Raw genomic sequence first — 12,009 nt, forward strand, 5'->3', positions numbered from 1 at the left:
CGGTTAGATATTAGGATGACGGCGACAATGGCTTCGTGGTCGGCCCCTGGGTATGGGTCTAGACTAGTATACGCCTATGCGAAAAGGATGTTGGAGAAAACGAGGTCGAGAATATGTCCGCGATCATATGTCGCAACCCCGACCTTGCTGATGAAGCTGAGGCTATGGTCTTCTGCCCAGCCTGCGATGTCGTCTCCCCGATTCCCGTTCCTCGCACCGGACTACCAAGAGTAGTGGTTGAGCGTTGAAGTCGCTCGCGATCAAGGTTCGTTCGGGAGGTTTGTAGCTCAATAGTGCCCTCGTCGTATGGCTGTGAGGGTCGCGCGGTACATAAGGAATGATGGAGAGTTAGGCTGATGTCAAAGAAAACGAAACCAAGGAAAAAGCATGAGTCAACGAGGCAGACACCCCTACATGAAGAGGGGCTATACGTTGGAGGCCTGACAGTGGCCAGGGGGCCTGCTATTAAGATACTTTGAAGAAAATAGGCAAAGTGCCGTAACGCATACCGCGGCATTGAATGCAAGGAAGGACTTGTTAGCCAGCCATCTCAGATACCAATGAGAGGTATTTGACAGGCCACGGGCCGTCGGTGGGAAGACAAGGAGATGACATTCCCGCCCTTATCCATGCCCATGGTGGCACTCTCGGCAGCATTCGCTCTCCATTGCCAGCCATGATGACAACCTCTTCTCAGACCAGTCAGGCAGACGGCTCGAAACCCTTACAAAGCTCATCACGATGCTCGTCGAGGTCTCATAGACAAGCCACACCGATGCTGTGGGAGTACTTTTCCAACGCTGTCTGTTCAAATTTGGAAAGCCCTAGGTCCCTTACTGACTCTCAGGGGTTGGAATCCCAAGATCGGACCCCTGGACCACCCTCTTACCACCAGAATTCTCATTACAACAGCTGCCCGCAGAGAAGTCCCTTTGAGACGAGCTACGAGTTTCATGATAGCATTCACGACGATAGCGACGCTACGCCCACTTGGTGCTCCGGCGTGAAATCGCAACGGCAGACACCGTTAGATGATTCACAAAGTGAAGGAGACAGCTCTTCCCTTTACGGAAGCGACAAGGAATATCTGCCATCTATCACACCGTTTCAGGCTGTTGTGTCTATTAATGGGGATCAGATGAGCTTTAAATGCTTCTTTGAGCATGACGGCAGAGACGGTCCTGTCGATGTGAAATTCTCTCTACCGAATCGCAAGGAATATGTCAGCATTAAACTGAGCATGATAGTCGAGCGAAAAGAACCTTTGTCACGAAGCACCAGCTACTACAGCTGGAAATCGAAAGGGGCCAAGCGAGCTTACTAAGTCTAGTCACGATGAGATCAACAGAGAAATATCAGCGCCGGGAGAGACGGAGGCCGCCGATAGCAAGATCAGAGGCCGCCACCCATGCGACCAAGATGGCACAATACGTATGATCGCTGGGTTGTCCGAGGTTCATTGATTAGCCGCACCTCTTGACCGCGAGGATGGATCCTTTCCAACGTTCACTCCCTGCATGACAGATATGGCTCCAGGGGCTGATACCTCGGACCAAGAAGTCGGACAGACAGTCTCTCCGAGCCTAATAGTATATTAATGGCAGCTATTTCCCTGACAGCTGCCAACTCTCATTCTCGTTCCTCATCCACACAAACTTTGGAATAATGACACTCCACAAATCGACTTCTGCAAGCTGCCCAGTTCCTGGCGATCACGACGACGAATAAGTCGAACCGGTCATCAATCTGAAGATCCTTGAGTGGGCTAGACTGGCCGATATCCTGCGTCATCAACCTGTCGATTGCAACAACGACGAACTGATGGAGGTTTGGAATGAGGCTATGGGCCTAATGGTTGTACTTTCAACAAGAGGGAGACATTCAAACTGGTTCACACCCGCATCCGTACCGACTGTCAGGCTCAGTCTCAAAAAGAACAACAACCTCGACCTCAACCTAAGGTCGTACCCCGTCTCCTTGATCAGACCCAGTGCCCTGATTGTGTCTGTGATGAGAGGCTCACCATAGAAGAGCGGACATTCAAATACTGCCGATCAACAGTGCGGAACGACCATTTTGACGACCAGCGTCTCGAAGAGCGAGAGCGTAGAGTTGGTCCTGGCGGAGTCATACGGTGCAACCATCCCCAGTGCCGAGATGACCCATTACTTCAGAGCATGAAGACGCTGGACGCTTTCAGGAATCATGTGAAAGTGGAACACGAAGTTTCGTTGAGGACTACGAAACAAGTCATGGATAGGAGGAACGAGAAACCAAGGCAGAGAAGAATGCTCAAAAATGGTTTTGGCGAGAGTTACTTCAAAAGATGGTCAACTGTAAACTTCATCACGCAAAGGGGGGGTTTTCGCCCTTTATTTACTTCGGTCATTTATAACAATGAAATTCAGGCAAAAGTCTTTTTACACATAGCGAAGCTACTTAATGGCATCGGGCTGTTCACAACGGATTGCCGTCGCTCGGGAAAATGACAATCACCGTGCTAGGCTAGTCACATTGCAACCCTCGTGCTATTCCAGTACCCTCTACCCTGAGGGCTTTCAACCACCGAGGCATGCATGCTTTGCAACGCGCATGTAAGGGAACGATGTGCCATCGAAGTATATCCGCTTAGTGATGAACGATTGTTCTCTCAGAAGTCCGCCAAAGGCGTCATCGAAATCATTGCATGTTCGAAAATTGCACTAACAGGAACAGGTCTTTCGTCTTTGACAGGCACTCAATTTCTGCCGCCCCATATTAATTCTGCCACTTCCAAAGCAGTTGCCACGTTTTGCAGCCTTGGCAATCGCCTTTATTTTTCTGCCGTGTTCACAGAGTTACTTCCAAATTCGGCGGTTCTGCCGTACCCAGTTTAATTCTGCCATTTGCATGGGTTCCTGCACCTATCAGCGAGCCTTTGGTGCATTCTGCCGCCCCGGTTTTATTCTGCCAGCCCAAACTTTTCTTTCTGCCGTCCCCTTCCGATTATGGATTCTGCCGCCTTCTAACATCCCCACAGGATTTTCCGCCGCTCCCAGCCGTGCTTTTCTGCCCGTCCGCCCTCAATCCGTTGGAGAAAACGGTTCTCTGGTTAGGTCGCTTGTCGTTTATCCTTGATGCTTTTTTCGGCCGATGCAGCCAAATGCGGGCTCTGTGCGGAGGTGCGTTCAAGTGTTTGTGCCGTCAGCGCCAAGGGAATTCGCCCTGCCAACAGGATCAGTACAAGGCAGCTACACAGCACCTCATGTGATTTTCTTATCGATTAGAGAATGACCACCATAAAGCCCCTATCCACGGCTCGTCCACCAAAGTCTTGTCAGTGAGATAGGCACATCCGCTTAAGTCACTCGCCTGAAAGTAGATACTGATTGTGTTGGCACCAGTGGCAGAAACTCCTGCAACGCACCTCCCCACTTCCTCACAACATCGTGTCAGGGCTCGTTGGCTCCATCCGCGTCCTTAGGCTCAGATCTTCTCGCGATTAATTGCCAATCGCCAATTGCCAGAGGTACAAAGCCACGGCTTCTGCCACTGCTAGGCTAGCAAATGTATCACTGCGTTGGGTCGTAGACCAGCGCCTCTGCCGCGGCCGTTAGATACCTGAGAATAGGTTTCCAGCTCTGGGACCAGCTCTGGCAACAGAACTTGGCTATTGGGCGCCCTTCTCTTATCGCCAATCTGTAGGCAGAATTGGCACTGATGCCAGCAACTACATAGTAGTATACCATCTCCGGCCCGTCTCAGCCACTGATTTAGAAAGTAACATTGCATAACTTTGGTGTTGAAGAGAGGCCGGATCCGGTAGGCCCGTTATAACCAAGAGTGGTTTGGACCGTCGGAAGGGGGTTATCCGTCGGTTTTATGCACAGATTACATCAGCCAGGCAATTGGCGATTGGCAATTAATCGCGAGAAGATCTGAGCCTTAATGCCGATTCACTAAGTCGCCAGGTGGAGCCCTGCCAAACCCGTCACGATCATGGCAACGGGTCGCAAGCATGAAGCCTGCCAGGCATTTTATCGTCACGTCCACCAATCCGAAGAGGTAGAACGGCCGCAGAATTATTCTTAATCACATACACGAACGAGCGTTTGTAGCCGGACACAGAATAAACACCCGCTCTATGGCGATGGGACACGGATAGACCTGATCATCGCTGTTGGCTGAAAGATCTCAGCTGACTGAGCATTTGTGTCAACGCACAGTCCCGAGGCGCTGTCGAGCCAGGTAGCGTTCACAGTGCTTCGCTTCCTGACTGGTGGATTGTTGCATCAGGGGAAACAGGTCCCTTCAGAGGCATGCATTCTCCCGATTCGCCCGTGTCCACTCCATTCGCATCTGCGTATTGACCTTGATTGGCTCTTACAGTCGACTATTCAACAGCGTGATCGTGCTGCTTTTTATGCATCGTGATGAGGCTTTAGTAAGAATGCATCTACTGAACGACGAATCTTACGCTGCACAAATTACGGTGAGGCGCATGCCCATCTTTCGTCACCGACCAAGGTTTGTCGCTCTACCATTGTACGTATGTATCAAAGCTTTGTATGCATTTTAGCCACAACGTGGCGCGTATTGCGAGACATTATTCTGAATGGGAGTGCTTGTCGATTGCAACATCGCAAGCGATGTTGCAGAATCTTCCTCCCCATTGTCACTCTGCCTTCCATTGTACCCATCTGGTGAACGCGGCAAGTTTTACCAAAGCGGGTTTGGAGTGCTCGCAGAGCTTGCGCCAATATGACACTACAGGTTCTTCTTTGAGCTGCTTCGTCTTCTTTTTCTCGAAAAATTGGGGGGGGGTTTCGCGCCGGCTCGCACTCCAAAGCCTCGATTCGTCTATTGATCTGCAAGGAACTCCGGGTTCGACGCGCGATTCCGAGTAACTCGATTGTCGCTCAAAGGTGGTGCTCCTCTTCGCAGGCGCCGATTGCAGTGATGCTGGTACAAATACTCCCGCAATTCCATAGATTCGCACCGCAAGATCTTCCCATAAGGCAGGAGTCCTAGATGATGTCGTCCCCTTCTGTAGAAGAGCCAACCAATTGTATGGGCAGAAGGCTCGAGTTATTTTGCCACAGCTGCTGCGTGGTCGCGTTTCATAAAATGTGATGCTTGTCGCGCTTACCAACACCTCGCGCCCCCTTTGCTCCCAAAAGTTCTGAGTCAGCGGCTCATCCATTCTCCGTGCCACGACGTCAGATTCAATGGCGTCGTATGCAATGCTCCATCATCAAATCGAAGAAGCAGGTGGTCTGTTGGCGGCTCTGTCGATGCCAGCGGGCCTCACGGTGACATGGGGTGCATGGTCATTGGTGCTTCTCGACAGAGGTGAGTGGAAATGAGGGATTGGGCTTTCGACGAAACAGCAAGGAAAGAAGGAAATACCGCCTGCTCGCAGCCAGGACGGCTTCTTTGTCACAGACTCATCCTCAAGTTTGGCACTTTTGCCAAAGAGCCTATTCGTAAGCAGAGCGGGCCGTTGAGCCTCTTGCTTCATTGGCCTCGCACTGTGATGCGGGGTAGCGCGTTGCAGGATTGGCGGCCGCACAGGCGGAAGTGCACCAATCTCAGCGCCAGCAAACTGGACAATTCGGGTGCTGACTTGTGGCAGCCGCAGCAGCGTCTAAATCTGGGCTCCGAGCGTTCGTTTCACGCTGCCATCCTCAGGTCTTTCATGTACAACATCCAATCCCACATCTAGTTCGCAACTCTGGCTGGGGTGCCATCTCGCACCGTGGGGTTTTCTTCCAGCGGACAGCAGTCTTGTCTGCTTACAGGTCCGAATCACCATTAGATGGGTAAGAACGAACACCCTCGGGAAGTGAAGACGGGGCATGTCGAACCACCCCCCCCCCTCGGCGTGACGCGTGGATGTGGGAGACCGTGATGGATAGCTGGGTGAGGCCATCGAACTCCATGGTATCCAGCGCAACAGGTTATCAGGACATTTCCTTGCCAACTACGGTGCCTGAAGACCGGGGTACACGCTTGATGAACCACAGCGCGGCACGTGTTCCTGAGTGCTCTTTTGGGCCGCGGATTTGCGGCACGGCATCGATGAACCCATCATTCCGCGTTGGCGAAGTGGACGTTTTGGCGAATCAAAAGAGCGTCAGAAACCTCGACTTCTGCAGAGGACGGCGACAAGACGGCTTTCGCATCCACTTGTATCTGGTTCACCGTGCCCTGATTATCGAGCGTTGCGAGAAGACCGTCGGCAAGCTGATCAGCGGTTTACAAAATTCTAGGTTGGGGAGGATCTTCGAGCGCACCTTCACTCGATACCCGCCTGGGCTGGAGGACAGCATAGCGCATCACCAGGCTCTTCGATACCAACTGGGGGATCTCACGTGTGTCGTGCGTTTTGAGGTAAACGCAAGCTACGAGCGGAAGGTTGAGGAGGGCGGCACTTCAGAATCGTTGGTACTCGCAATGAGTCGATTGCAAACGGACGACGGACATGGAGGAGATGCTTCTGCCAGCCAACGGCTGACACAAAGAGTGCCGATGGCTCAAGCGAATGCAGCAGGAATCAAGACAGCAGCCAAGCCCAAGAGCCCTGGTGCATACATGCCGCAGCTCTGGTTCGGCGGAACGCCCTGGCTTATCATCGGACAGCAAGCAAATGGAACCTTCGAAAAGTTGAAAATCACCCACACTGCAGCTCAGTTTGCGGGTTGGGAGGAAACGCACCGACTCGACCTTCGCAGTTAGCTGCAGTCTTGGGCCAATTACGCAAGGCCGTCCGAGAGAACGGAGGCAAGTATTGCTTAGCGATCCATGAGAAAACCACAGAGACGTTAGACGGTAAAGTATACCCTTCATGTGTTGCGAAAGAGACTATTCCAGATGATTTGAAGGGCGCGCTCTGGTGTTGACAGGGAGCGGTTTGCAAGACAGCAGTTCGTTTGCACCTTCAGGAATACAGAGCCATTTATCTGCATCATGTGAACTGATGTCGAGTCTTGGCAAGGCTCCACCAAAGATCACCGTTTCTATGCCGGCTGCGTGTGGTAGTAAGCGCCTCATTACGTAAGACTGTGACAGTTTGCTCATGGTATGGGGAATGGAAAAGTCACCTTCACGCTTTCCATCGCCCACCCAGCGATCCACTTCAGTAGCGTCGAGGAAATGTTCGCTCGACAGACAACGAAAAATCGATGCCGATCGAAGACGAACATTGCAACAGTGTATAGCTACTTCAAAAGGGCACAGCCACGACCGGCCAATACCAAACTAACTCACAAACGTGTCAGAAGGAGTATGAACCAGTTCATGCGAAATTGCGAAAATCGACTGCTTTTCAATTTCCCGGATTTGACTTATGAGTCAATTGGATCCCCAGAATGCCCAAGATCCCCCATCATCTCATCGCCCCCCCGAGAAAAAAAAAACTCCATTATTTTCATCTCGATTGGTTGACTTCATTCCTGACTTGCTGCTCTTTGTAGCCTTCCTTGTCCGTCGGCGCTTGTTCGGCACAAGTTGCTCGAGTGGAGGCCGATGTGGCTCCACAAACTGCGCCATTTCGAAGTCGACCATCATGATTCTCTCGACTTCCTCACTGAACAGCATGTTTTCATCCTGCACGTCATTGTGCTGAACACCCTGATCACGGATTGCATGCAATAACCGCGTTTTCATGGCTTCCAGGTGCTTATCTCCACCCTCCACGCGCTTTATCTCGTAGAGATCATGCCCTCCCCACGACAGAAATGTCATATGCACCACATAAACTCGGTGGTCGTAGAAATAAGTTCTGTTGATCGTTCGAAGGTCGATAGACCCGAGGAACACCGGTACGTGCACACCCTGAATGGTTCGTAGACGTTCGTAAACCGCTGCCTCGTGCTGAAGGTCTTTGATGAATGCCTCTACTGTACCCTTGCTGACAAAGGTGTAGCCATACGCACGCAGGCATACTTTGAATAAGACTCCTCGAGCACCACCCCGTCGTAAGGGGGCGATTCCACGGTCCAAGGAATTCTTTAGTTGTTCCCTGAGGCGCCTCAGAAATTCTGTCTGGTCGATTGGATGATGAGCATCTGCACGTTCTCGACTACAGCAGTGACCGCGGTCGTTGGCAGACTTCTCGCAGTGGAGCAACTTGTTCGGGCACGCTGAGTCGAGGACACCGCCTCCGACAAGCCCTAACAAGCACTTTTGGGTGCAGTATGGCATGCGTTTGAAGTGGCTTCCTCCTCCGTCTTCACCATCTCGCGACCGACGCTCCAGGATTCGCTTACTCCGTCGCGTTCCCTGACCGCCCTGATCCGCCTGGCTTTGGAGATCCTTTCCACGTGTCCGCCGTTCCGTAGGAGTGGGTGTGTCTGGCACGTCCCGTCTCGATTCCTCATCGGATGATTCGTTCGGATCCCTCCTCACTTGCTCATTTGTACGGCCGTCCCTCGCATGCCCTCGTCTCTTTCCTCGGAGGAAGTAGGGAGATCTATCGACGTCCTCGTAGACCTTTGGTTCGTAGCCTGGCGAGCTGTCCGGTGGCTGCCTTTCTTCGTCCGGAATGGATCGCAGCGTCGTCTCGAAGTCCTCTCTCCACGTCTTCAACTTGCCGATGGCTCGGTGCCGCTCTTCCTGCCCATGCAGCCGTCGCTCGCCTGGCACGCCAAGGGCAATCAGACTGAAGGCCAAGTATTGAGCAACTGCCGTACAGAGGTGGGCATGCTTGGGGTGGGCTGCCACCTCTGCAGATGGCTCCGCCAGATGAAAGAAAAGCGTCTCGGGCTCGCGCCAGTCAATCTTCAAGAACACGATTGCCTCGCCCGTCGTCAACAGGCCGTGCTCGAGCCCGCCTTCGATCATGTAGTGATAGGTCTGTGTGATGGCGGCTGCGGTAAGTCTCTCCGCGTGATACTGAAATCGCGCGTCTGGGTCAACTGATGTTGGTATCGTCTTGCGGTTGACCACTTCCTTGTGTATATTCATCGAGTGCAAACCGAGGCGGAGATGCGGCGCGGTGAGTTTATGCGGTGGTTTATACTCGGAAATATAGAGCATCGAACGGCTGTTCGAGGAGTCGGTTCGGTAGACGCAGATCTGATCGGCCCGTAGCTGTTGGAGGTCGACTTTGCTATTGTGCGGTGTGGAGGGGGGTGTCGATGGGAGGTTGCGTTCGACGACCTCCGCGGCTGTGTCGCTGAGCACATGCGGGTGGTTCTCGAAGACGATTCCGTTGCCTAAATCGAACGCGCCTTTGACTTCTTCCACCTGCTTGAGCTCGTCCATGATTGCTCTGACGGGGTCCTCGACGCTATTATGCAGGAAGTACTCGAGGGCCTTCTCGTCTGTGATCTTGCGCTTCGCAATCCTGCTTCCTAGGCCGGACAGGAACGATGGGCTTTCGAAACAGCGTTTATCGGCAGGGAAAGTGTCATAGAGGGTGCCGAAGACGATACTTTGTTGGTGCAGGAAGTCGGGCCATGGGCGGAGATTGGTGGGACATAATTTATTTCGCGGATTTGTGATGGAGCCCTTGGAGGTAAGTCTACGGTCCGTTTCGACGTTGAATTTGGCGAAAACGAGGGAATGACAGGCAGCGATATATTCGTCGAGTGAAGTAGGCTGGGTTTGATGCTCTGCCGCCTCGGCGCGTTCTCGTTCTCTATCAGCACGCTGTCGTTCTTGCTGTCGTTCTTTTTCTGCCGCCGCGGCGCGTTCTCGTTCTCTGTCAGCACGCTGTCGTTCTTGCTGTCGTTCTATTTCTGCCGCCTCGGCGCGTTCTCGTTCTCTGTCAGCACGCTGTCGTTCTTGCTGCCGTTCTATTTCTGCCGCCGCGGCGCGTTCTCCTTCTCTGTGAGCACGTTCTTCTGCTTGTCGCAGAAGCTGAGCCAACTCCTCAGCACTTCTTGTCCCGCTCATGATGGCTGTGATTGATGTGGTTGATAAGGCATGCATTCGGTTTTCGAAGGATGGATAGTGGTAGTAAAGAGTTGAGGTCAGCCAATAGAATGGATCGTGCTGTTGCTGAGCAACCCTCAGCATCCTTGTCAGCGGGTGAGCCTTTTTCGTAGAAGGCGTCCAGGGACTAGACCGTCCAAAACGACGCGTCGTGTAACTCACGTGCGCTCCGTACAGTGCGTGCAGAGAAAGGGCTGTTGACGCACAAGCCACATGCCTCGCCGATTTCACCTAACCACATCAAGGTCGTTTGGCCTACCTACATCCATCAGCGCCTTCCTGGCATCGAGTGAATGGGGAGAATTCGTCGGATTGGACTCCATGGTCCATGGCTGTAGACTTCCTAGAGCCCTAGCTGAAATAATCATGATGGTCAATCGCCAGTATATCTCGGCTAATGAAACGGGAGAGGATGGCCCATCTTGCCAGTGGTTTCGGTGAGGGTTCCCCATGCGTGGAGTTTGCCGGTGAGCGGACCGGGTCTTCATCTACGTCTTCAAATCAACTGTGAGGCGGTATGAGACCAAGAAACCATATCATTCGATGTATAACTAGAGGCTACTTTAAAGACCGAAGGCGCGAACGGTTTCCGACTACCTAGTGTCTAGGAGAACGCCAGGCCATCTGGTCAGCGGGCACGAGTTCGAGGTGCGGCCGCTGCCGCAAGTTGGGGTACCTGAAGGCTCGCCAATGTCGCCATCGCTGTCCCTGTTCTGTAACGCAGTCGTACACAGCCAACCTAAAAATCAGGATCGATTAGGGCGATAGCTCTACAAGCAAAATGGACATCATCGCGACTACGATCCTCCGCCGGACGGTTACATTGTCGCACTCAACGACGACCCACGCCAGGTTGACCTTGGACTTCGCTTCGAGATCTTCTTTCCTCATAGTCCAGTGGCGATCTTGCCACCGGGACAGGGTAGGTCGTTTTCTTTGAAAGTTCAGCCTTGAAGAACTAGGGTAAGAGTGAACCTACCAGTTCTGCACGAGATCTGGGGAAATTGTGCTCATTGGAAGACGTGTACTCATAGGACTTGCTCTTGAAGCGGACCTGGACGTACACGTCGGCCCCGTACCGTCGTCGAATCTGCTCACATCGCCACATGATGTTTTTGACCGCTTTATCGCAGTTTTCGTTGGTTCTATCCCTTTTCTTTGGTGACTGCTGGCAAGAAGCCATCATGATTTGTTGGGTACGGACTGCGACAGGCGCCGGCCGAGTTCTGTCCACACGAATAAACCAGGTACCTATCGTGCTGGGAGAGTAAGATTGGTGTTGACCGTACTATACAGTAACGACCGAATTTGATTCATTATAATCTTGCCGTCCTACTCTTCCCGATGCTTCCCTTTTCAAGCAGTCATACCACACGGCCGTTTGAGGCATCAGGTGGCAGCGAAGCCGCACTTGAGTCTGTTCTGTGGTTGTTTGTTTCCTGAGCTTTTGTCGCAGCTGTTTTGCAAGGGCAGCCAAAATCGGCTTTGGATGCATCTGTTAGCGGGAAGAAGGTGGGATCACCACTAACGGATGTTTGTACGTAGGTATGGACGCGGGTAGCCCGAATGACGGGATCCGACAGCTATCCGAGAGGTAGTTAAGCAGCATAATGATGATGCCGATCATCTGCAGGCGAGAAGAATCTTGGACGGACCTGTCGAAGTCTCGAGCGCCGCCGCCACATCCAGGAGAACATCGTGAGCGGGAAGAAACGAAGCAGCGGCACAAGAACTGGTCCCATCGACGAAAGAGGAGGAGACATAATTCGGAACTTTCATTGTGTGATGTTAATTCCGTTCATTGTTATGCGCCTGCTGACATTGCCATGTAATAAAGATCATATTTATCCACCCATGGTATTTGCACAAGCCCTCCTGGAAAGGATGGACTCAGGTAAGAGGCACAGGGCTCGAGGATACGAATCGAGAATTCATCACGTGGCAACAAGTATAAGGTAGCACAAATGAACGGAAGGTACAAGATATGGCGCACAAGCTAATGCTGGCACATAGATGCGAAGCGGCGATATTCGCAATTGGCCAGGAAATCATGCATCATTTATCGATCCAGCATGTATTGCACGTAGAATT

At 52.4% G+C, this 12,009-nt stretch overlaps 5 protein-coding genes across 5 annotated transcripts; 3 read left to right on the forward strand and 2 right to left on the reverse strand.

Moving 5' to 3' along the window:
* Window positions 1-676: 676 nt before the first annotated feature.
* CORC01_14414 (uncharacterized protein) lies at window positions 677-1,324 on the forward strand (the record flags this gene model as incomplete). Its single annotated transcript, XM_022626025.1, has 1 exon — window positions 677-1,324. The coding sequence occupies one exon, from the start codon at window positions 677-679 to the stop codon at window positions 1,322-1,324; it is 648 nt and encodes a 215-aa protein (XP_022467462.1).
* Window positions 1,325-1,940: 616 nt separating this feature from the next.
* CORC01_14415 (FluG domain-containing protein) lies at window positions 1,941-2,489 on the forward strand (the record flags this gene model as incomplete). Its single annotated transcript, XM_022626026.1, has 1 exon — window positions 1,941-2,489. A coding segment is annotated over one exon (549 nt), but the record flags the coding sequence as incomplete, so codon positions are not given.
* Window positions 2,490-5,919: 3,430 nt separating this feature from the next.
* CORC01_14416 (uncharacterized protein) lies at window positions 5,920-6,717 on the forward strand (the record flags this gene model as incomplete). Its single annotated transcript, XM_022626027.1, has 1 exon — window positions 5,920-6,717. The coding sequence occupies one exon, from the start codon at window positions 5,920-5,922 to the stop codon at window positions 6,715-6,717; it is 798 nt and encodes a 265-aa protein (XP_022467464.1).
* Window positions 6,718-7,199: 482 nt separating this feature from the next.
* CORC01_14417 (uncharacterized protein) lies at window positions 7,200-9,879 on the reverse strand (the record flags this gene model as incomplete). The annotated part of the gene is made up of 2 exons (XM_022626028.1): window positions 7,200-7,239; window positions 7,439-9,879. The coding sequence occupies 2 exons, from the start codon at window positions 9,877-9,879 to the stop codon at window positions 7,200-7,202; spliced, it is 2,481 nt and encodes an 826-aa protein (XP_022467465.1).
* A 632-nt stretch (window positions 9,880-10,511) lies between these two features.
* Window positions 10,512-11,026, reverse strand: CORC01_14418 (uncharacterized protein; the record flags this gene model as incomplete). The annotated part of the gene is made up of 2 exons (XM_022626029.1): window positions 10,512-10,631; window positions 10,898-11,026. The coding sequence occupies 2 exons, from the start codon at window positions 11,024-11,026 to the stop codon at window positions 10,512-10,514; spliced, it is 249 nt and encodes an 82-aa protein (XP_022467466.1).
* Between the last annotated feature and the right edge of the window lie 983 nt (window positions 11,027-12,009).

Source organism: Colletotrichum orchidophilum, assembly GCF_001831195.1.
Source record: "Colletotrichum orchidophilum strain IMI 309357 chromosome Unknown Scaffold_288.1, whole genome shotgun sequence".
Lineage (NCBI taxonomy): Eukaryota > Fungi > Ascomycota > Sordariomycetes > Glomerellales > Glomerellaceae > Colletotrichum > Colletotrichum orchidophilum.